Source organism: Oncorhynchus mykiss, chromosome 21 (genome assembly GCF_057628025.1).
Source record: "Oncorhynchus mykiss isolate SJ-2025 chromosome 21, ASM5762802v1, whole genome shotgun sequence".
In the NCBI taxonomy this organism is placed as follows: domain Eukaryota; kingdom Metazoa; phylum Chordata; class Actinopteri; order Salmoniformes; family Salmonidae; genus Oncorhynchus; species Oncorhynchus mykiss.
In genome coordinates, this window is record NC_143042.1 from 6415838 (window position 1) to 6438588 (window position 22751).

Sequence of the window (22751 nt, forward strand, 5' to 3'; positions counted from 1 at the left end):
GACATAAACATTACACAACAAGTTGGAAATCGCAAATTCAACAATGAGTGATTTGGAAGGAATCAGTGACTAACTGCAAGTGTTGCAAAGCCATAACTAGCCTGCTATTGAGTGGAGTGGGTATGTGGTCCAAGTCTGGGTTTAAGGGTCTCTTTTCCAAGCTTAAAAGGATTAACATTCAACTCCATGGGCCAGAAAAGGTTGAATACATTGGCCATGCTGTCCATCCAGCATGACTTCTGCCGCGTTCTATACAACTGAGAATTCGGAACTGGGAAATCTCAGACTTCAGTGACATCAAGACAACTGGGAACTCGGAATAAAACGATCTCCGACTGGGAAAATACGATTTGAACGATCATCCAACTCAGAATTCCATGTCAGGAACTTGGCCTCTTTCTAGAGCTCCAACCTGAAGATCACTCACGTCATGATTCGAACTCGTTTTTTTCCGAGTTCCCACTTGCCTTGAAAGCACCAAAAAATCCAGAGAATGCCATACTTTGATGACAAAGCTTGATGACAAAATGTTCCCACAAGAAAGGCCACCGCACCACCTTCCTGTTCAAGTGAGTACAGCAGAACAAGGTGAGTCCAAAAATGTCTTGTATGCTGCTGCATAAATTATGTAATATTCCAGGGAGATATGTATACTGTAGCTAAGAAAGTAAGCCCATGTGCCTCACCCTAATAATTTGGTCCCTTTGCCCCTCATAACTGAGCCTACTGTTCTGACTTGGTGGTGCACATGAAGCCTATAGCCGGTTTTAGAGAAATGTAATCATTGAATATTTTAAGAGCTTTCATTGTCTGCTAATATGCCCTGTTTATTTATCCTACGATTTTGTCTTGGTGTACAGGGAGAACACTGCTCATGTTCTGGATTCTGTCACTGTACATTTCAATTTCAAAAGTGCTAAACAAATTGTTATGTTGACTACATCCGTCCTAGCTCTCTCATTAATGTCTCAATCGAAATTACAGATTGCCTCTTATCCGCTTGCCATCCCCTTATGCCATAGTTTGTACATCTCAATTGTCATTAGAAACCACATTTGTTTAAGCAACTCAGCCATGTCAGCAACGTTTTTTTTAAAGGCAGTAAATGAGGCTGAATAAATTTTTCCGCTGCCAGACAAGGCTACGCTGATAGCCAGGTGTATCAGTGGTCAGGATTCACTCCGTGGTGCTGAAAAGAACGCTCTGCTGTTGGGACAGCTTTATGTAGGCCCTAACAGTTTGTCACAGTTATAGTGCAATTAATGTAGTAATGTGGCTTTCATGGCATGCATCTAACATTTTTGTTTTTTGTTTGCCCCACCAAGATTTACATGCTAAAATCGCCAATGGGCGTTTTGTAAGCACACAGGATTTGAATGAAAAAAAACTACTAAGAACAATATCAACAAGTCTAGACAGATTTTGGACTACAACTCCCAGCTTTCTCAGCCACACTACCGAAGTTGGAACAATTTTCCTCGTCTCTCATTGGTAGGTTGTCATTCTGTTTGGGTGCAGTAGCTGAAAAAATGGCAGCTGATACAGGGAGATACCGGAGTGCTGTTAGCAAAAGCAAAGACCCTTCAGGCTTACTTATCTCCGTTATAAGGTAAGCTCACTCAAATTGACGGTTGAATTATCCTATCGACATAATACGCCAGTGGGCACTACTGTTTTCATTAACTAGGCCTGTCATTTCAGGTCCTGGACAAGGAGAAACATCCTTCCTGTTGTTAGCTTCCTATCTGTTAGCTAGCTAGTTTTATGTCAAGCGAGTTTTGAGGAAATGTTAGTCAGCTACGCTAGCTAATGTTTGTCATCGCGACCTGTTCGCATAATTTAGCAGTGTTTATCATCATTGTGAGTCAAATAACACTCTTCTTCAATAGTCACAAGGAAAGCGTGAGGAAGAAGCCACTTGCTAGCTAGCTGAAAGTTAGCTAGCTGTCACGCTTTTGACAGCTGACCTCCCCTGCTCATACAACAATCTCGCGACTTGGTACAGAGACAAGATAACTTATTAGCTAACTAAAACGAAATATCCAATGCATACTTGTTATTCAGCATCAGCACCCATTTATTGCCTGCTTTGCTGCCAGGGTGCATTGATCATCATGGGTTGGCCTTAGCTTGAACAGTGTCGTTTATGTCATGACATGTCGTTTACTGTGTGTTTCCACGCCGTTTAAAGTAGCCATTGCCGTAACTTAGTAGAGTAGCTCTCTTTACCCCTTTTTTCTCTAGATTAAACGGAGCTGCCGTCTACTGGGTTTGACAGATGTCAGTGTGCATGGGGCGAGGGTGCAGCACTTTGAGGCAAAATCCTATTCTGCACGCGCTTTCTTATGTACCTTTACTTATGGCTACTGCTTGCCTAAAACGCCAGACTGTTACCATGGTTACCCCATGCCACTTTCGGATTCTAAAAGGGACTAGGCTACTGTCAGTCTAGTGTTTGAATTAGTCAAGGGTGATGGTGCATGTCAGAGCTAAGGATTCAGGTTCGCTAAGTTTAGGTGAGGTTATATGAAGTATGTAAACTAGTTAGGTTGGACATGACGGCATGGGAAATAACTAGTTAAAGGGAAATAACTAGTTATATTACATTAACAGAGAATGAATAAGATCACTTGCTTTGTGTTTCAGCTCTGACTTGTGTCAGGTAGGCATCTCAAGACACTCTAGGGGGATGCCGTTGAGAATCTTCTCCCCCTTCCAGCTTTCAGCTGTGTGTGAAGAGCGAAGAGGCTTTAATGAGCTCTTGAGGGAGACTTTTACCTCTCCCCTTATTTTATATGTGGTTTGGAGTTTGATGAAATACAGGGCAAAAACAAGTGTTGTCAAGTCTGTTACTCAACATTGTCCCATCCCCTGGGTCTGTGACATACAAAACTGGCATGGTTTTCAGGATATAAAACCTGGCACTTTTATGTTACGCCAATTTTGTATGATCATTCTTTACTTTAGGACAGGGCTATTCAACTGGTCGCCCATCAGCCAGATCCAGCCCGTTTATTATGTAAGACTGGCCCTTTCATCAATTCCTAAACATTAATCAAATATCTGCAACAAAATCTCTGCCAAAATCCAACATTCAGAGCCAAAATGACCAACACTATTGTGGTTGTCTAGTGTGGTTTCTTGAGCCTGTTTGGGATGTTGATTTTATTACATTTTTTTCTTCATATTAATTTGACTCCAACGTTTGAGTGTTTTACGCTGCAAAATATTATGAACCCGTAATTCATATGACTCTCAGGAACACGTACACTACGACTCTCAGGAACACGTACACTACGACTCTCAGGAACACATACACTACACTACGACTCTCAGGAACACGTACACTACGACTCTCAGGAACGCGTACACTACGACTCTCAGGAACACATACACTACACTACGACTGTCAGGAGCACGTACACTACAACTCTCAGGAACACGTACACTATGACCTTCAGGAACACCTACACTACGACTGTCAGGAACACGTACACTACACTACGACTCTCAGGAACACGTACACTACGACTCTCAGGAACGCGTACACTACAACTCTCAGGAACGCGTACACTACGACTCTCAGGAACACATACACTACACTACGACTCTCAGGAACACGTACACTACGACTCTCAGGAACGCGTACACTACGACTCTCAGGAACACATACACTACACTACGACTGTCAGGAACACGTACACTACGACTCTCAGGAACACGTACACTACACTACGACTGTCAGGAACACGTACACTACGACTCTCAGGAACACGTACACTACACTACGACTGTCAGGAGCACGTACACTACAACTCTCAGGAACACGTACACTATGACCTTCAGGAACACCTACACTACGACTGTCAGGAACACGTACACTACGACTCTCAGGAACACGTACACTACACTACGACTCTCAGGAACACGTACACTACACTACGACTCTCAGGAACACGTACACTACGACTCTCAGAAACACGTACACTACACTACGACTCTCAGAAACACGTACACTACGACTCTCAGGAACACGTACACTACACTACGACTCTCAGGAACGCGTACACTACGACTCTCAGGAACACGTACACTACACTACGACTCTCAGGAACACGTACACTACGACTCTCAGGAACACGTACACTACACTACGACTCTCAGGAACGCGTACACTACGACTCTCAGGAACACGTACACTACACTACGACTCTCAGGAACACGTACACTACACTACGACTCTCAGGAACACGTACACTACAACTCTCAGGAACACGTACACTACACTACGACTCTCAGGAACACGTACACTACACTACGACTCTCAGGAACACGTACACTACACTACGACTCTCAGGAACACGTACACTACACTACGACTCTCAGGAACACGTACACTACACTACGACTCTCAGGAACACGTACACTACACTACGACTCTCAGGAACACGTACACTACACTACGACTCTCAGGAACACGTACACTACACTACGACTCTCAGGAACACGTACACTACAACTCTCAGGAACACGTACACTACACTACGACTCTCAGGAACACGTACACTACACTACGACTCTCAGGAACACGTACACTACACTACGACTCTCAGGAACACGTACACTACACTACGACTCTCAGGAACACGTACACTACAACTCTCAGGAACACGTACACTACACTACGACTCTCAGGAACACGTACACTACACTACGACTCTCAGGAACACGTACACTACACTACGACTCTCAGGAACACGTACACTACACTACGACTCTCAGGAACACGTACACTACGAATCTCAGGAACACGTACACTACACTACGACTCTCAGGAACACGTACACTACACTACGACTCTCAGGAACACGTAAACTACACTACGACTCTCAGAAACACGTACACTACACTACGACTCTCAGGAACACGTAAACTACACTACGACTCTCAGGAACACGTACACTACGAATCTCAGGAACATCAACGGCGACCCTGGAGAAATTAGGGTTAAGTGCCTTGTTCAAAGGCACATCATCATATTTTTCATCTTGTCAGCTCAGGAATTTGAACTAGTGACCTCTCGCTTACTGACCCAACACTCTAACCGCTTGGCTACTAGCTGCCTGTATTTTACCCAGATCTAGTAATGAGGAAAAAATGATTAACTAGAAGTTAGGCCTACACAAGATTACGAAAAGGACCACAAGGTGACACCTTGACAGACAATTGATGAGCATTGGCCTGTGTCTGTGTAGGACCCTGTCCAGCAGCGATGACAAGCAGGACAGAGAGACGGAGAAGGGCCGCCTGGAGGAGGCGTTTGAGAAGTGCGACCGGGACCTGGATGAGCAGATCGTCCAACACTACGCTGAGCTGACCACCGCCATCCGCACCTACCAGAGCATCACTGAGAGAATCACCAGCTCCCGTAACAAGATCAAAGGGGTGAGAGGGAACACGCACAATGTTTCAAATCAAATCCAATTGAATTTGTCACCTGATGTGCCAAATACATCAATTGTAGACTTTACTGTGAAATGCTTACTTTACAAGCCCTTTCCCGCAAAAATATTTGCAACAAAACATTCAGAACATGTGCATGGTCTGTGAATAACAGTGTGAAGGTGATGGTCCCAGGGAGTTGTACATCAAGGACATTAGCAGCAGGCAGTGTAAGGGCCTGGCTGATTTCTTGTGTGTGTGTGTGTGTGTGTGTGTGTGTGTGTGTGTGTGTGTGTGTGTGTGTGTGTGTGTGCATGTGCGTGCGTGCTCGCTCTGACACCTGCGTCACTGTTAGAGCCTCTGGGATAGCCCGCTAGTGTACCACAACAGCGTGATGTCATTCCCATCTCTCCAGGCTGTGTGTCTGGATGTACAGTTTTTATTTTTTTATTTAACCAGGTAAGCTAGTTTAGAACAAGGTCTCAATTACAACTGCGACCTGGCCAAGATAAAGCAAAGCAGTGCGACACAAACAACAACACAGATTTACACATGGAATTAACAAGCGTGCAGTCAATAACACAATAGAAAAAAAGAAAGTCTATATACAGTGTGTGCAAATGGCGTGAGGAGGTAAGGCAATGAATAGGCCTTAGTAGCGAAGTAATGACAGTTTAGCAAATGAACACTGGAGTGATAGATGAGCAGATGATGATGTGCAAGTAGAAATACTGGTGTGGAAAAGTAAATAAAAACAATATGGGGCTGAGGTAGGTAGGTTGTGTGGGCTATTTATGTACAGCTGCAGCGTTTTGGTTAGCTGCTCAGATAGCTGATGTTTAAAGTTAGTGACGCAAATATAAGTCTCCAGCTTCAGCGATTTTTGCAATTCGTTCCAGTCATTGGCAGCAGAGAACTGGAAGGAAAGGCGGCTAAAGGAGGTGTTGGCTTTGGGGACAACCAGTGAGATTTACCTGCTGGAGCGCGTGCTTCGGGTGGGTGTTGTTATCGTGACCAGTGAGCTGAGATGAGGAGGAGCTGGGTCTGGCGACGAATATGTAGCGAGAGCCAGCCGACTAGAGCATACAGGTCGCAGTGGTGGGTTGAAAAAGGGGCTTTGGTGACAAAACGGATGGCACTGTGATGGACTGCATCTAGTTTGCTGAGTAGAGTATTGGAAGCTATTTTGTAAATGACATCGCCGAAGTCGAGGATCGGTAGGATGGTCAGTTTTACAAGGGTATGTTTGGCAGCATGAGTGATGGAGGATTTGTTGCGAAATAGGAAGCTGATTCTAGATTTAATTTTGGATTGGAGATGCTTAACGTGAGTCTGGAAGGAGAGTTTACAGTCTAGCCAGCCACCTAGGTATTTGTAGTTGTCCATATATTCTAGGTCAGAACCGTCCAGTAGTGATGCTAGTCAGGCGGGCGGGAGCGGGCAGCAAACGGTTGAAAAGCATGCATTTGTGTTTTTACTAGTGTTTAAGAGCAGTTGGAGGCTACGGAAGCAGTATTGAATGGCATTGAAGCTCGTTTGGAGGTTAGTTAACACAGTGTCCAAAGAAGGGCCAGATGTATACAGAATGGTGTCGTCTGCATAGAGGTGGATCAGGGAATCATCCGCTAGAGCGACATCGTTGATATATACAGAGAAAAGAGTCGGCCCGAGAATTGAACCCTGTGGTACCCCCATAGAGACTGTCAGAGGTCTGGACAACAAGACCTCGAATTTGACTCACTGAACTCTGTTTGAGAAGTAGCTGGTGAACCAGGCGAGGCAGTCATTTGAGAAACCAAGGTTGTTGAGTCTACCGATAAGGATACGGTGATTGACAGAGTTGAAAGCCTTGGCCAGGTTGATGAAGATGACTGCACAATACTGTCTTTTATCGATGGCGATTATGATATCGTTTAGTACCTTGTGCGTGGCTGAGGTGCACCCTAGTTTACATACACTTAGGTTGGAGTCATTAAAACTAGTTTTTCAATCACTCCACACATTTCTTGTTAACAAACTATAGTTTTGGCAAGTCTGTTAAGACATCTACTTTGTTCATGACACAAGTCATTTTTCCAACAATTTTTTACAGACATATTATTTCACTTATAATTCACTGTATCACAATTCCAGTGGGTCAGAAGTTTACATACACTAAGTTGACTGTACCTTTAAACAGCTTGGAAAATTCCAGAAAATTATGTCATGGCTTTAGAAGCGTCCGATAGGCTAATTGACATAATTTGAGTCAATTGGAGTTGTACCTGTGGATATATTTCAAGGCCTTTACTTCAAACTCAGTGCCTCGTTGCTTGACATCATGGGAAAATCAAAAGAAATCAGCCAAGACCCTCAGGAACACGGGTCTAAAATAAATTGTAGACCTCAAGTCTGGTTCATCCTTGGCAGCAATTTCCAAATGCCTGAAAGTACCACTTTCATCTGTACAAACGATAGTATGAAAGTATAAACACCATGGGACCACTTAGCCGTCATACCGCTCAGGAAGGACAAACGTTCTGTCTCCTAGAGATGAACGTACTTTGGTGCGAAAAGTGCAAATCAATCCCAGAACAGCAGCAAAGGACCTTGTGAAGATGCTGGAGGAAACCGGTACAAAAGTATCCATATCCACAGTAAAACGAGCCCTATATCGACATAACCTGAAAGGCCGCTCGGCAAAGAAGAAGCCACTGCTCCAAATCCACCATAAAAAATCCAGACTGCGGTTTGCAACTGTGCATGGAGACAAAGATTGTACTTTTTGGAGAAATGTCCTCTGGTCTGATGAAACAAAAATAGAACTGTTTGGCCATAATGACCATTGTTATGTTTGGAGGAAAAAGGGGGATGCTTGCAAGCTGAAGAACACCATCCCAACCGTGAAGTACATGGGTGGCAGCATCATGTTGTGGGGGTGCTTTGCTGCAGGAGGGACTGGTGCACTTCACAAAGGAGATGGTATCATGAGGGAGGAAAATTATGTGGATATATTGAAGCAACATCTCAAGACATCAGTCAGGAAGTTAATGCTTGGTCGCAAATGGGTCTTCCAAATGGTCAATGACCCCAAGCATACTTCCAAAGTTGTGACAAAATGGCTTAAGGACAACAAAGTCAAGGTATTGGAGTGGCCATCACAAAGCCCTGACCTCAATCCTATAGAAAATGTGTGGGCAGAACTGAAAAGGCCTGACTCAGTTACACCCGCTCTGTCAGGAGGAATGGGCCAAAAAGGTTGTGGAAGGCCTCCCAAAACGTTTGACCCAAGTTAAACCATTTAAAGGCAATGCCTAATTGAGTGTACTGTATGTAAACTTCTGACCCACTGGGAATGTGATGAAAGAAATAAAAGCTGAAATAAATAATTCTCTCTGCTATTATTCTGACATTTCACAATCTTAAAATAAAGTGGTGATCTTAACTGACCTAAAACAGGGAATTTTTACTAGGATTAAATGTCAGGAATTGTGAAAAACTGAGTTTAACTGTATTTGGCTAAGCTGCATGTAAACTTCTGACTTCAACTGTATATGAGACTGTTACAAAGAGAACCTAGAAAGGTTTCCAAAGACTTGTGTGTGATGGTGCTTTTGTGCCACGTTAAGTGCCCAATGATTCAGGCGGGATACTGAGCTTTGAAACTGAAAGGAGAGTGTTCATGTGTCCCTGAAACTATTCAGAACGTTCCAGATAGAAATGTAATGAATAGAGCTGACATAACTCCCTTTTCTACCTGACAAATAATCACGTCTGTTCTGCGCAATACATTTCTATCTGAACTTTCTAAACGCTTGCCTCTCTTGTCTCTGAACGGACCCATGGGTCACGTTCATTAGGGCACACAACAGAAAATAACGCTTTACAGCAGAGATGAAAAGGATTGTTTCTTATTGATTAGTAGTCCCGCCCTGTTTCAGTCAACTTTCTTTAGTTTGGTGCCTAATGAACACAACCCTGGAGCCTCACCTGTCTGACCCTGGGGGTGGGGTTGATTCATTAATGCACACCGAAGCAAAATGTTTTACAACAGTCCAACTACTCTGTCCCTGTTTCAGTTCGTCTTTTTCCCTTTATCGCCTGATGAACACCCTGGTGTCTGACTTGTGTGATATCCCATTGTATCCCAGGTGAAGGAGAACCTGCTGTCCTGTAAGATGCTGCTCCACTGCAAGAGGGATGAACTGAGGAAGCTGTGGATCGAAGGCATCGAGCACAAACACGTCCTCAACCTGCTGGACGAGATCGAGAGTATCAAGCAGGTCCCACAGAGACTGGAGGCCTGCATGGCCAGCAAGCACTACCTGCACGCCACCGACATGCTGGTGAGTAAGTGAGATTTCGTGTGGAGGTGGGGTGGTAGGTGAGGATGTGGTAAGGTTTGTATGAAAGTGTGTTAAGTTTGGGGCCATGGTGGGGCGTGCGTGCGAGAGAATGGGATTCGTATGATTATCACTGGGATATGGCAATCCAGACATCCAGTTAGATTTTGAATACCCGACGTTGACCTGACACTTGACTATCATATTACGTGATTGCTGTCCTCCTTGGCTACAGAAATGGACTGGCATTTCAGCTAATTGGCTGGACTCTCAGTTTTCTTCCATTTGGTGCCTAATGAACACGACCCAATTGTACATCTCCCTTACAGCTGGTAAGCTTCATCAAAGCGGCCCAGGGGCCACCACAGGTGTGTGGGTTGACTTTGATGTGGGTTTTGTGGCGCGCTCAGCGGGGGCCAAAGCACGAAATGGCTGGTACGACTCTGTGGTCTCTCCTTTCCCTTCTTCCTCCACTCACACACTCTTCTTCCAAACTCAGGTAATTAGGGCCTAGTCAGTTCATCTCTGCTCCAGAACAGGCAGATTTGAGAGGGAGGACGAGGGATGTCTGGCCCCCTGAGGACCCTGAAGACCTTCTGTCTCTTTGTCTCCCACTCTCAGTCCTTCGTGGGGGCTGCAAACCTAAAATCTACATTAAAGCACTTTTTAAATGGTGTGGTCAGGTTGATGGAAGTTGGTGACACTATTTAGGAAAATCACTCACATCTGAGCTAAATATATTAACTGTTATGTATGTAGTGGTTCTTCCTTTAAACATTCTTCTTTTAAACATGGCAGATTGTGGTAAATTGCGTCATTCTGTCATTGCACCACAATATCACAAGAGGGAGTTAAGTCTAAACTGTGGCACAAATTGACTATCTTTTCCTAAATGAATGGAGGTGTGAATGTTTTAGTCCGAGAGGGTCTGGCTCTAGAGTCCTACATCAGGTGGGTGGTCCTGGAGTTGGAAGACAACTTGGGTAAATGCAATGGCACAATTACTGGACTGACGATTTTCTCAAATTGGCACAGTAGGCTTTTGGTTTCTCTCCCTCTAAAAACAGAAATAAATCATTCTAAATAACAAATGGTCTTTTAACACAGAATGAAAGAGTGATAGCCCCTCTATAGAATGTGCGTTCGTGAAACACGGAGTCCTTCTTTGCTAATGCGAAGAAGAAACTGAATGAAAGAGAGTCCAGCGAGGATAGGGAGTTGCCCATATTTTCAAGACTTGAGCTCCTTCATTTATTTATGAAATATACTTGTTTATTTAATGTATTAGTTTAGACTTGGCCTATTTAGTAGGATTTCTTCAAATTGCTATGCAGGAAAAGGATGTCTTCCACTGTGCCTGGTCCCAGGCTAACAGCTGACTTCTCTCTGAAACCACACATCCATCTGAAGGTGAGTCTATCCACCGTGCCTGGTCCCAGGCTAACAGCTGACTTCTCTCTGAAACCACACATCCATCTGAAGGTGAGTCTATCCACCGTGCCTGGTCCCAGGCTAACAGCTGGCTTCTCTCTGAAACCACACCTCCATCTGAAGGTGAGTCTATCCACCGTGCCTGGTCCCAGGCTAACAGCTGACTTCTCTCTGAAACCACACATCCATCTGAAGGTGAGTCTATCCACCGTGCCTGGTCCCAGGCTAACAGCTGACTTCTCTCTGAAACCACACCTCCATCTGAAGGTGAGTCTATCCACCGTGCCTGGTCCCAGGCTAACAGCTGACTTCTCTCTGAAACCACACCTCCATCTGAAGGTGAGTCTATCCACCGTGCCTGGTCGCAGGCTAACAGCTGACTTCTCTCTGAAACCACACATCCATCTGAAGGTGAGTCTATCCACCGTGCCTGGTCCCAGGCTAACAGCTGACTTCTCTCTGAAACCACACCTCCATCTGAAGGTGAGTCTATCCACCGTGCCTGGTCCCAGGCTAACAGCTGACTTCTCTCTGAAACCACACATCCATCTGAAGGTGAGTCTTTATCCTTTGGAACCACACAATGACCAGGTGGACAGTAGGCCTCTTGAAGTGACAGAAGAAATCAACAAGATCCGAAAGTATTCTTTCACAAATGCTGGCAGCTGATTATTATAATAATTTTTTGCCTTATTCAGGACTCTAGTCCCGGAGAGAGACTGACTGAAACATTCACACCTCCATTAATTTACAAAAGGATAGTCTAATAGCTCGGCTATGTGTGAAAAATCCCCAAATTTGTGCCACAGTTTTAATTACTGATAGTTGCTGTTGTCATTCAGAGTTGAGTCCTATTGTAAAGTGTAACCTAATGGCCAAAAAGGGGCAAACTTGCAATTTATTTGATGTTTAACTGCTCTTAAATTGTACATTTCTAACTCAATATCAAAGAATATGAAATAATGTGTCTTTCACCCTGCATTATAATATAACTTATTTTGAACGAAAGCCAGGAATGAGTGAGTCACTCAGCCCAATGCTGTTCCTGCTTATTTTGCCTATTTGAGTGTTTATTTAATATCCTACGGATTCAGTCATCACCAAACCTCATGCAACCGAAAAATGACGGATAAAACAATTTCACAAATCCGTCTGTTTTTAAACTTTGCTGTGGGAGTGACAAAATGTATTACAATTGAATTTAAATTAACTGAATGATGAGGATGAAGAAGAGAGTGATTTGAATTTAAAACAATAGTGTAAGAATTGCTCTTCCTCTGTCTCGTGTGCACACTAAAAAAAGACACCATTTTGTTTCTAGTTTGTCAGAAGAAGACAATGTAACGCGCACATAGACACACATATATGATTTGTTCATCAACATCTTTATACTTTCGTTAATAAAATAATGATAAAAAGACTTTCAAAATAAGGATGTTTATTTCAACTACATCTCAGCTACAGTTGCTCTTCCCCCCCAGCTCCAGAACCATGGGTAAAACCTTGCTGAGAAAATCAATGTATTGTTGTATCGTCAGTTTCTCAACAAAAGAAAGCTTTAACATATTTTGAATGAATTCCTGAATTCAGTTGCTTCAGCTGACATTTTCCAGTTTATTTACTGTTTAATTATTCAAGTCTGTTTTTTTTGTTGGAATAGAAACACACTTCTCTGAGCTGGAGATTAAAGAATACAAAAGAAGCCAGCCACCCTTGATGGGCTATCAGACAGGACAATAGACTCTTGCCGAGTTTAGAGACTTATAATGTTTGCGAGGCATGTCACTACTCCCATATCTTTGCATAGCCCACCAAATGCACTGTTTTCTAACCACTTCTGGATGGACCCATAACGAGTTACTGTGAGAATAAATATCACTGAATGACATAAATATTAGAATAAAGTAGGCTAATGAAGGCAACATATTGTTGCTTACTGAAACACCCAAAGTCATCCAATTGTTATAATAGGATTTGAAGCAATAGCCTACCCGCGTGTGGTTAACTATTCAGCACCGTTTTGCGATGCTTTGAGACAACTATGGGGACTGGTCTTGATAAATCAATCAGATTTTTATTTTCACTGAATTTCCGTTTGGATATTGGTCAGCCTACAATTAGGGTGAGGAAATGTTAGGATTATTTTTCTCTCAACTCGCAATGACTTAGTAGCCTAGGCCTACTCCCAACTTGTCACGTTGTACAGCGCCATATTTTCCTAACAGAAACCCTGAGGCTACTGTAAAATGCATTTTCTTTTTTCTTGGAATAGAAACACCATAATATTAATCAATTTAATAACATTTCTAAAAGTATAAACTGCACAATAAGTGCTATAATTTAAAAATATAATTATAATCAATCCCATATAGTCTGTTCTATTAAAAAAACATTAAGTCTCTAGTACAGCCAATATTAAAAACAGTCAAATGCATAGGGGCAGTAGGTAGCCTAGTGGTTATAGCGTTGGGCCAGTAATCGAATGGAGCTGACAAGGTAAAAATCTGTCATTCTGCCCCTGAGCAAGGCAGTTAACCCACTGTTCCCCGGGTGCTGAAGATGTTTTGATTATGGCAGCCCCCCCGCACCTTTCTGATTCTGAGGGGTTGGGTTAAATGCAGAAGACACATTTCAGTTGAATACATTCAATTGGACAACGGACTAGGGACTCCCCCTTTCCCATTTATGAATTGAATCACATTAGCTGACATGTTGTGGTTTATTTATTGTTTCATTATTCAAGGCACCCTTTATTTAATTTTATATCTAAAATGCTTGACTGTATTTAGACATGGATGGCTTATGCCAAAAAGTAAGTCCCTAACAGCACAACGGGAGCTGGTCAGTCCCTAACAGCACAACGGGAGCTGGTCAGTCCCTAACAGCACAACGGGAGCTGGTCAGTCCCTAACAGCACAACGGGAGCTGGTCAGTCCCTAACAGCACAACGTGAGCCGGTCAGTCCCTAACAGCACAACGTGAGCCGGTCAGTCCCTAACAGCACAACGTGAGCCGGTCAGTCCCTAACAGCACAACGTGAGCCGGTCAGTCCCTAACAGCACAACGTGAGCCGGTCAGTCCCTAACAGCACAACGGGAGCCGGTCAGTCCCTAACAGCACAACGGGAGCCGGTCAGTCCCTAACAGCACAACGGGAGCCGGTCAGTCCCTAACAGCACAACGGGAGCCGGTCAGTCCCTAACAGCACAACGGGAGCCGGTCAGTCCCTAACAGCACAACGGGAGCCGGTCAGTCCCTAACAGCACAACGGGAGCCGGTCAGTCCCTAACAGCACAACGGGAGCCGGTCAGTCCCTAACAGCACAACGGGAGCCGGTCAGTCCCTAACAGCACAACGTGAGCCGGTCAGTCCCTAACAGCACAACGTGAGCCGGTCAGTCCCTAACAGCACAACGGGAGCCGGTCAGTCCCTAACAGCACAACGGGAGCCGGTCAGTCCCTAACAGCACAACGGGAGCCGGTCAGTCCCTAACAGCACAACGGGAGCCGGTCAGTCCCTAACAGCACAACGGGAGCCGGTCAGTCCCTAACAGCACAACGGGAGCCGGTCAGTCCCTAACAGCACAACGGGAGCCGGTCAGTCCACAACGGGAGCCGGTCAGTCCACAACGGCAGCCGGTCAGTCCACAACGGGAGCCGGTCAGTCCACAACAGGAGCCGGTCAGTCCACAACAGGAGCCGGTCAGTCCACAACAGGAGCCGGTCAGTCCACAACAGGAGCCGGTCAGTCCACAACAGGAGCCGGTCAGTCCACAACAGGAGCCGGTCAGTCCACAACAGGAGCCGGTCAGTCCACGACAGGAGAAAACAACAGGAGCCGGTCAGTCCACGACAGGAGAAAACAACAGGAGCTGGTCAGTCCAGAGCGTTCTATATCTGTCACTGAGTGTCTGTTGTGTGGCGCATGTGAGGTGAGGAAGTTCCACTTGTGTGTAATTCACTGCTAAATATTTGCTATCAGATATCTTATAACGTCTTTCTGCCGTGTTTGAGGAGTAAGTCAGAGCTCTGTATGGGTTGTCTGTACAGCTGCCATTTTGTCCCTGTGCTTCCGACTAGCGTTTTCTCTCCCCTCTGCTCCGTGTTCACATGCTGCTCTTCCAACATGCATCACTACTTTTTTTATTTGCACTTGCTCTCATTGACTTTCACTTGTAAATGTCCACACTCACCGAAAATGAGCCATGCTTGTATAACTTCATGAGCTGGATTTGCCTGTCTACAATTATTTTATGTTAGTTTTCGCTTGTTAGCATTTAGCTAACATCTTCTATATGATTTCGCTATTACTTGTGCAATTTCTTTTTAGTATTCTGGGAAAGCAATGTTTTTAGTTTTTTAGCGGCCACTTGTGTGCTACTCCGGTTATACCAGAAATCCCTGCGTGAACATCTACGCTGGTGGGAGGAGCTATAGAAGGACAGGCTCATTGTAATGGCTGGAATGGAATAAAAATGGAACGGTATCAAATTTATGGAGCCCGTCCTTCTATAGCTCTTCCCACCAGCCTCCACTGGCCCAAGCCTATGTAATGGTGTGGAGTCCTTGCTCTCACATATCCAACTGTGTTAGATCAGTGACCTCCAGGAAAGAAGGATGGATTTATAACAGTATTGGAACTGGGCCACTGTACTCTATGCAAGAAGGATCCTATCTTGTTTGATAGGTGCTAGACAAGAGCTGATGTTGACCCTAACTCAAGTTGAAGCTGTCCCTGGAACAGTCTGACGGAGGCTAATCTAAGGAAACTCAGTGAGTCAGGTCTGTGCCTCATTACATTGCTTTCACAGAAGACTGTCAGTGTCCATTTTAAGCTAGGTGTTTCAATTTGCCTCTCAGTAGGAGAGCGGCTGCAACAGTTATCTCTCTGTCTCTCTACCTTTTTATTGGTTAACTTTTTGTTTTGCTCTCCCTTTCCACCGTCTCAGATCTCCCTCTCTTCCCATCACTCTCCCCTCTCTCCGCTCTCTCCCCCCTCTCTCAGCTCTCTCCTCTCTCTGCTCTCTCCCTCTCTCTGCTCTCTTCTCTCTCTCTCCGCTCTCTTCTCTCTCTCTCCGCTCTCTTCTCTCTCTCTCAGCTCTCTCCCCCCTCTCTCAGCTCTCTCCCCCCTCTCTCAGCTCTCTCTCTCTCTCAGCTCTCTCAGCTCTCTCTGCTCATCACCCTTTCGCTCTCTCTCTCTCCGGTCTGTTGAAAGTCCATACTGTCTCTGTCAATCCTGTGAGACTCCCTGATGTGTTCATTCCAGACATGCTGTCACTCATTACCCCGCTCATCTGTCAGATTAACGTCTCCCTCACTTTCACACTCTCTCTCCATCCCCTCCTCCTCTAGCCCTCCCTCAGCTTTCTCTCTCTTTCTCTGTCTTTCTCTCTCCTCTCTCCTCAGTCTCTCTCTCTCCATCCCCTCCTCCTCTAGCCCTCCCTCAGCTTTCTCTCTCTCTCTCTCTCCTCTCTCTCTCTCTCCTCTCTCTCTCTCTCCTCTCTCTCTCTCTCTCCTCTCTCTCTCTCTCTCCTCTCTCTCTCTCTCTCTCTCTCCTCTCTCTCTCTCTCTCTCTCTCTGTCTCTCTTTCTCTGCTTGACTATTAGTATTCCCACTGCTCTCTTTCTGCCTCAGCTGAATGGCAGTGTTACAAGACCCCATGGGGTTAGTGAGGGACAGGACTGGTTCACTTTCCAAAAAAAGTCTCTCTTCTCCACTCCTATCCTACACACACACACACACACACACACCCCGTCTGAGCCCAGTGTGCACCAGAGAGGCCAGTGACGGGCTGTCACATGTACTCCTTCTCTCCTCCCCCTCCTGTGAGTCTCCCTCTCTCCCCATCCTGCTAACTCTCAGGAAGCCTCTTATAGTTGATTATCTTGACAGCCTGGGCTCCCTAACGATGTTAACCAGCCTTCTTCTGTCATCCCGGACCACTGGTAATGAGTCACACACACTCAAGGACACACACACAAGGCATACACACATGCACGCACGTATGCACTTGTGGACTGTTGACACACACGTACTTATAGACATACACACAGACGCATACACATTGGTCACACCCACTCACAGTTAGTTACAGCATATGCATACTGACACACACACCAACGTATACCTTCACCACACAGTGAGGAACACAGAGGCATGCAGAGTTATTCTATTAAGCTGACGGGGGCTGATCATGCACAGCATTAGCACATCTTTTGGCTAATGCTGCACTGATTTGCATCAACACATACTTGACCTATGGCCCTCACTTCCTTTCCTCCTGTCCGTCCTGCCCGGTGATACACACACAGTCTGTGATGGCTCTCTGGAGTGCTGTCATCCAGCCATTAGCCCACTCTAATAAAAACCACTCATTAACCACCATGAAGATTTATTCAATATAAACACGCCATAACCACAATGCTAATGAAAAATGAGACGGGAGGAGAGAGGGGGACGGACGGAGAGAGAGGGACAGACGGGTGGAGAGAGAGAGAAAGCCAGGAACTTTGAGAGAGGAGAGCCTGGATGTAGTTTGGTGTTGGGTGCATAGTCTGCATTCCTTAAGTTTTCCCCTAAAATGCTGTTATGTTGGGCAGTGGGGACTGGGCAGTGGGGACTGGGCAGTGGGGACTGGGCAGTGGGGACTGGGCAGTGAGGGCTGGGCAGTGGGGGCTGGGCAGTGAGGGCTGGGCAGTGGGGGCTGGGCAGTGGGGGCTGGGCAGTGGGGGCTGGGCAGTGAGGGCTGGGCAGTGAGGGCTGGGCAGTGGGGACTGGGCAGTGGGGACTGGGCAGTGGGGACTGGGCAGTGAGGGCTGGGCAGTGAGGGCTGGGCAGTGAGGGCTGGGCAGTGAGGGCTGGGCAGTGAGGGCTGGGCAGTGAGGGCTGGGCAGTGAGGGCTGGGCAGTGGGGGCTGGGCAGTGGGGGCTGGGCAGTGGGGGCTGGGCAGTGGGCACTTGGGGTGGCTGGTAGCCTTGTGTTGGGCCAGTCACTGAAAGGTCGCTGGTTTGAAACACAGAGCCGACTAGGTGAAGAATCTGTCTGTGTCCTTGAGCCAGACACTGAACCCTAAATGCTCCTGTAAGTCTGTCTGAATAAGAGTGTCTGTTAAATGACTACAATGTAAAGCATTTAGAACGTTCTACATACAGCAGCAGTGTTGTTGGTGTTGCATTATTTGTCTGTCTAGTAACCGGTCTGACAACCTGTCTAACAACCTGTGAGGTGTAATGTATGGACAGACACCCATGCTTCAGATTTACAGTTCAAATAAACAGCTTTCTCTAAATACTCAAGTCTTCGGTACCAATTAAACTAGCCAATTATATCCACATCTTGTTTATGACTGTGAAGATTTAGATTCATTATTGATGACATTTTAAACAGTTTTCCATTGCGTGTCCTAATAAACATGTCCCTGTGGTCCCCATCAAAATACTGTCTTCTGAAGTGTTGCCAGGTGTATTCAGATATACAGTGAGTACTAGTGGATAACACACCAGGTACCTGGAGCTGTGTTCAGGTCTCCCCTACATTCCAAGGTGTCTAGATCTATTCAGGTGTGTCTCCTGTGGTCCCCCTTGTGCAGGTGTCAGCGGTGGAGTCTCTGGAGGGCCCCCTGCTGCAGGTGGAGGGTCTGGGGGACCTGCGTCTGGAGCTCCACAGTAAGAAGCTCAACATCCACGTGGTCCTCATCGACGAGCTGCACCGGCACCTCTACATCAAGTCTACCAGCCGCCTGGGGACCAAGAACAAGGACAAGAACCAGGGACGCCACGGGGGGTGAGTGGCCTGGAGAAGGGGAGGGTGAGGGGGGGGGGTGAGTGGCCTGGTGAAGGGGAGGGAGAGGGGGTGAGTGGCCTGGAGAAGGGGAGGGAGGGGGGGGGGGGGGGGGGAGTGGCCTGGGGAGGGAGAGGGGGGGGGAGTGGCCTGGAGAAGGGAAGGGAGAGGGGGGGGTGAGTGGCCTGGAGAGGGGGGGTGAGTGGCCTGGAGAAGGGGAGGGAGAGGGGGGGGGTGAGTGGCCTTGAGAAGGGGGGGAGAGGGTGTGAGTGGCCTGGAGAAGGGGAGGGAGAGGGGGTGAGTGGCCTGGAGAAGGGGAGGGAGAGGGGGTGAGTGGCCTGGAGAAGGGGAGGGAGAGGGGGTGAGTGGCCTGGAGAAGGGGAGGGAGAGGGGGGGTGAGTGGCCTGGAAAAGGGGAGGGAGAGGGGGGGGTGAGTGGCCTGGAGCAGGGGAGGGAGAGGGGGGTGAGTGGCCTGGAGAGAGGGGGGGGGGGGACTGGGAGTGGGGCAGAGGTGTGAGTTGTTAGGAACATGCTGTGACGTTTGGTCAGGGAGATCAGAGTGGGGGTCAATCCCACTTCAAGTGCAGTCAACAGAGGGAATGTAATGTTTATAATTTGCAGTATTCTAGTAGGGCAAGGACTCAAACACCAGATCTCAGTAGAGATTGGAAGTAGTAGCTTTGGGAGTCTGAAGTGTATGGGTGTTCACTGTGCGTTGGAAGTAGTTGTTTTCACTTCAGAATAAAAGCTTTGGGAGTCTGAAGTGTATGGGTGTTCACTGTGCGTTGGAAGTAGTTGTTTTCACTTCAGAATAAAAGCTTTGGGAGTCTGAAGTGTATGGGTGTTCACTGTGCGTTGGAAGTAGTTGTTTTCACTTCAGAATAAAAGCTTTGGGAGTCTGAAGTGTATGGGTGTTCACTGTGCGTTGGAAGTAGTTGTTTTCACTTCAGAATAAAAGCTTTGGGAGTCTGAAGTGTATGGGTGTTCACTGTGCGTTGGAAGTAAATGTATAATTGGGGGGAAACTAGTTGAAATCATTAAATGAAATACCATAACATGAGACAGTGTTCAACCTCCTCCTCTAATCCCACACAGTACAGTTCCACACTACATGTGTTGTCCCTCAGTGTTTACATTAGCTAGTCTAAACTTCTAGTGACAAGACAACGCCCCTGTCTCACCACTTAGTGCAAACACATCTGATTCATTCATGGGAGACCAAAGATGACGCTCTGTAGAATGATGATGTGGGTTTTGGTTAGCCGACGACCGCGTCACAACCTACATTAGCATCGGGAGGATTATCATACCAACACCAACGGCCGTGTCCCAAACGGCACCCTATTCCCTACTTAGTGCACTACTTTAAAAAGTAATACACTGTGTAGTGCTCTATGCAGGGAATAAGTTGCCATTTGGGACACATGTTAGAATGCTGTGTGGGGCGACGGCTGCCACCTGCATGATAATTCCTAAACCAAGATGCAGCATCACAACACATTAGACTGATGCAGGTCACCCACCCTCTCCAGCAATGAAGCTTGTTGTTTTGATGTTTGTTTAATTCGTGCTAGGTGTGTGTGTGTGTGTGTATCTTCATTGGCGTGTGTGTGATTGTTGTGTGTACAGCAGTGTGGTGTCTAGGCTGTGACGTACTGTAGAGTGATGTATTAGTTGGGGTCTTAGAGTGACAGGTTAAAGCTCCTGTATAATGGAGGTTTGGTAAGAACAACCCACCTCCACTCAACACTCACTAAGCAGGGCTACACTCAACACTGTGGAGGTACAGGGCTACACTCAACACTGTGGAGGTACAGGGCAACACTCAACACTGTGTGGAGGTACAGGGCAACACTCAACACTGTGTGGAGGTACAGGGCTACTCTCAACACTGTGGAGGTACAGGGCTACACTCAACACTGTGTGGAGGTACAGGGCTACACTCAACACTGTGTGGAGGTACAGGGCTACTCTCAACACTGTGTGGAGGTATAGGGCAACACTCAACACTGTGTGGAGGTACAGGGCTACACTCAACACTGTGGAGGTACAGGGCTACACTCAACACTGTGTAGGTACAGGGCAACACTCAACACTGTGTGGAGGTACAGGGCAACACTCAACACTGTGTGGAGGTACAGGGCTACTCTCAACACTGTGTGGAGGAACAGGGCTACTCTCAACACTGTGTGGAGGTACAGGGCTACGCTCAACACTGTGTGGAGGTACAGGGCTACACTCAACACTGTGGAGGTACAGGGCTACACTCAACACTGTGGAGGTACAGGGCTACACTCAACACTGTGTGGAGGTACAGGGCAACACTCAACACTGTGTGGAGGAACAGGGCTACACTCAACACTCACTAAGCAGGGCTACACTCAACACTGTGTGGAGGTACAGGGCTACACTCAACACTGTGTGGAGGTACAGGGCAACACTCAACACTCACTAAGCAGGGCTACACTCAACACTGTGTGGAGGTACAGGGCTACACTCAACACTGTGTGGAGGTACAGGGCTACACTCAACACTGTGTGGAGGTACAGGGCTACACTCAACACTGTGTGGAGGTACAGGGCTACACTCAACACTGTGTGGAGGTACAGGGCTACACTCAACACTGTGTGGAGGTACAGGGCTACACTCAACACTGTGTGGAGGTACAGGGCTACACTCAACACTGTGTGGAGGTACAGGGCTACACTCAACACTGTGGAGGTACAGGGCAACACTCAACACTCACTAAGCAGGGCTACACTCAACACTGTGTGGAGGTACAGGGCTACACTCAACACTGTGTGGAGGTACAGGGCTACACTCAACACTGTGTGGAGGTACAGGGCTACACTCAACACTGTGTGGAGGTACAGGGCAACACTCAACACTCACTAAGCAGGGCTACACTCAACACTGTGGAGGTACAGGGCAACACTCAACACTCACTAAGCAGGGCTACACTCAACACTGTGTGGAGGTACAGGGCTACACTCAACACTGTGGAGGTACAGGGCAACACTCAACACTGTGTGGAGGTACAGGGCAACACTCAACACTGTGTGGAGGAACAGGGCTACTCTCAACACTGTGGAGGTACAGGGCTACACTCAACACTGTGTGGAGGTACAGGGCTACACTCAACACTGTGTGGAGGTACAGGGCAACACTCAACACTCACTAAGCAGGGCTACACTCAACACTGTGGAGGTACAGGGCAACACTCAACACTCACTAAGCAGGGCTACACTCAACACTGTGTGGAGGTACAGGGCTACACTCAACACTGTGTGGAGGTACAGGGCTACACTCAACACTGTGTGGAGGTACAGGGCTACACTCAACACTGTGTGGAGGTACAGGGCTACACTCAACACTGTGTGGAGGTACAGGGCTACACTCAACACTGTGGAGGTACAGGGCAACACTCAACACTGTGTGGAGGTACAGGGCAACACTCAAAATTGTGTGGAGGAACAGGGCTACTCTCAACACTGTGGAGGTACAGGGCTACACTCAACACTGTGTGGAGGTACAGGGCAACACTCAACACTGTGGAGGTACAGGGCAACACTCAACACTGTGTGGAGGTACAGGGCTACACTCAACACTGTGTGGAGGTACAGGGCAACACTCAACACTGTGTGGAGGTACAGGGCTACACTCAACACTGTGTGGAGGAACAGGGCTACTCTCAACACTGTGTGGAGGAACAGGGCTACTCTCAACACTGTGGAGGTACAGGGCTACACTCAACACTGTGTGGAGGTACAGGGCTACTC

General features: G+C 46.8%; 1 protein-coding gene across 1 annotated transcript in view; it reads left to right on the plus strand.

The window, feature by feature from the left end:
- The first annotated feature begins 1298 nt into the window (after positions 1-1298).
- The window catches only part of LOC110499821 (exocyst complex component 4), a 224903-nt gene continuing 203450 nt past the window's right edge, over positions 1299-22751 (plus strand). The window contains exons 1-4 of the mRNA XM_090213619.1: positions 1299-1609; positions 5256-5445; positions 9573-9767; positions 18782-18975. Coding sequence (XP_090069745.1) covers positions 1530-1609; positions 5256-5445; positions 9573-9767; positions 18782-18975 — 659 coding nt within the window. The 5' untranslated portion in view covers positions 1299-1529. The remainder of the gene's footprint in view (positions 1610-5255; positions 5446-9572; positions 9768-18781; positions 18976-22751) is intronic.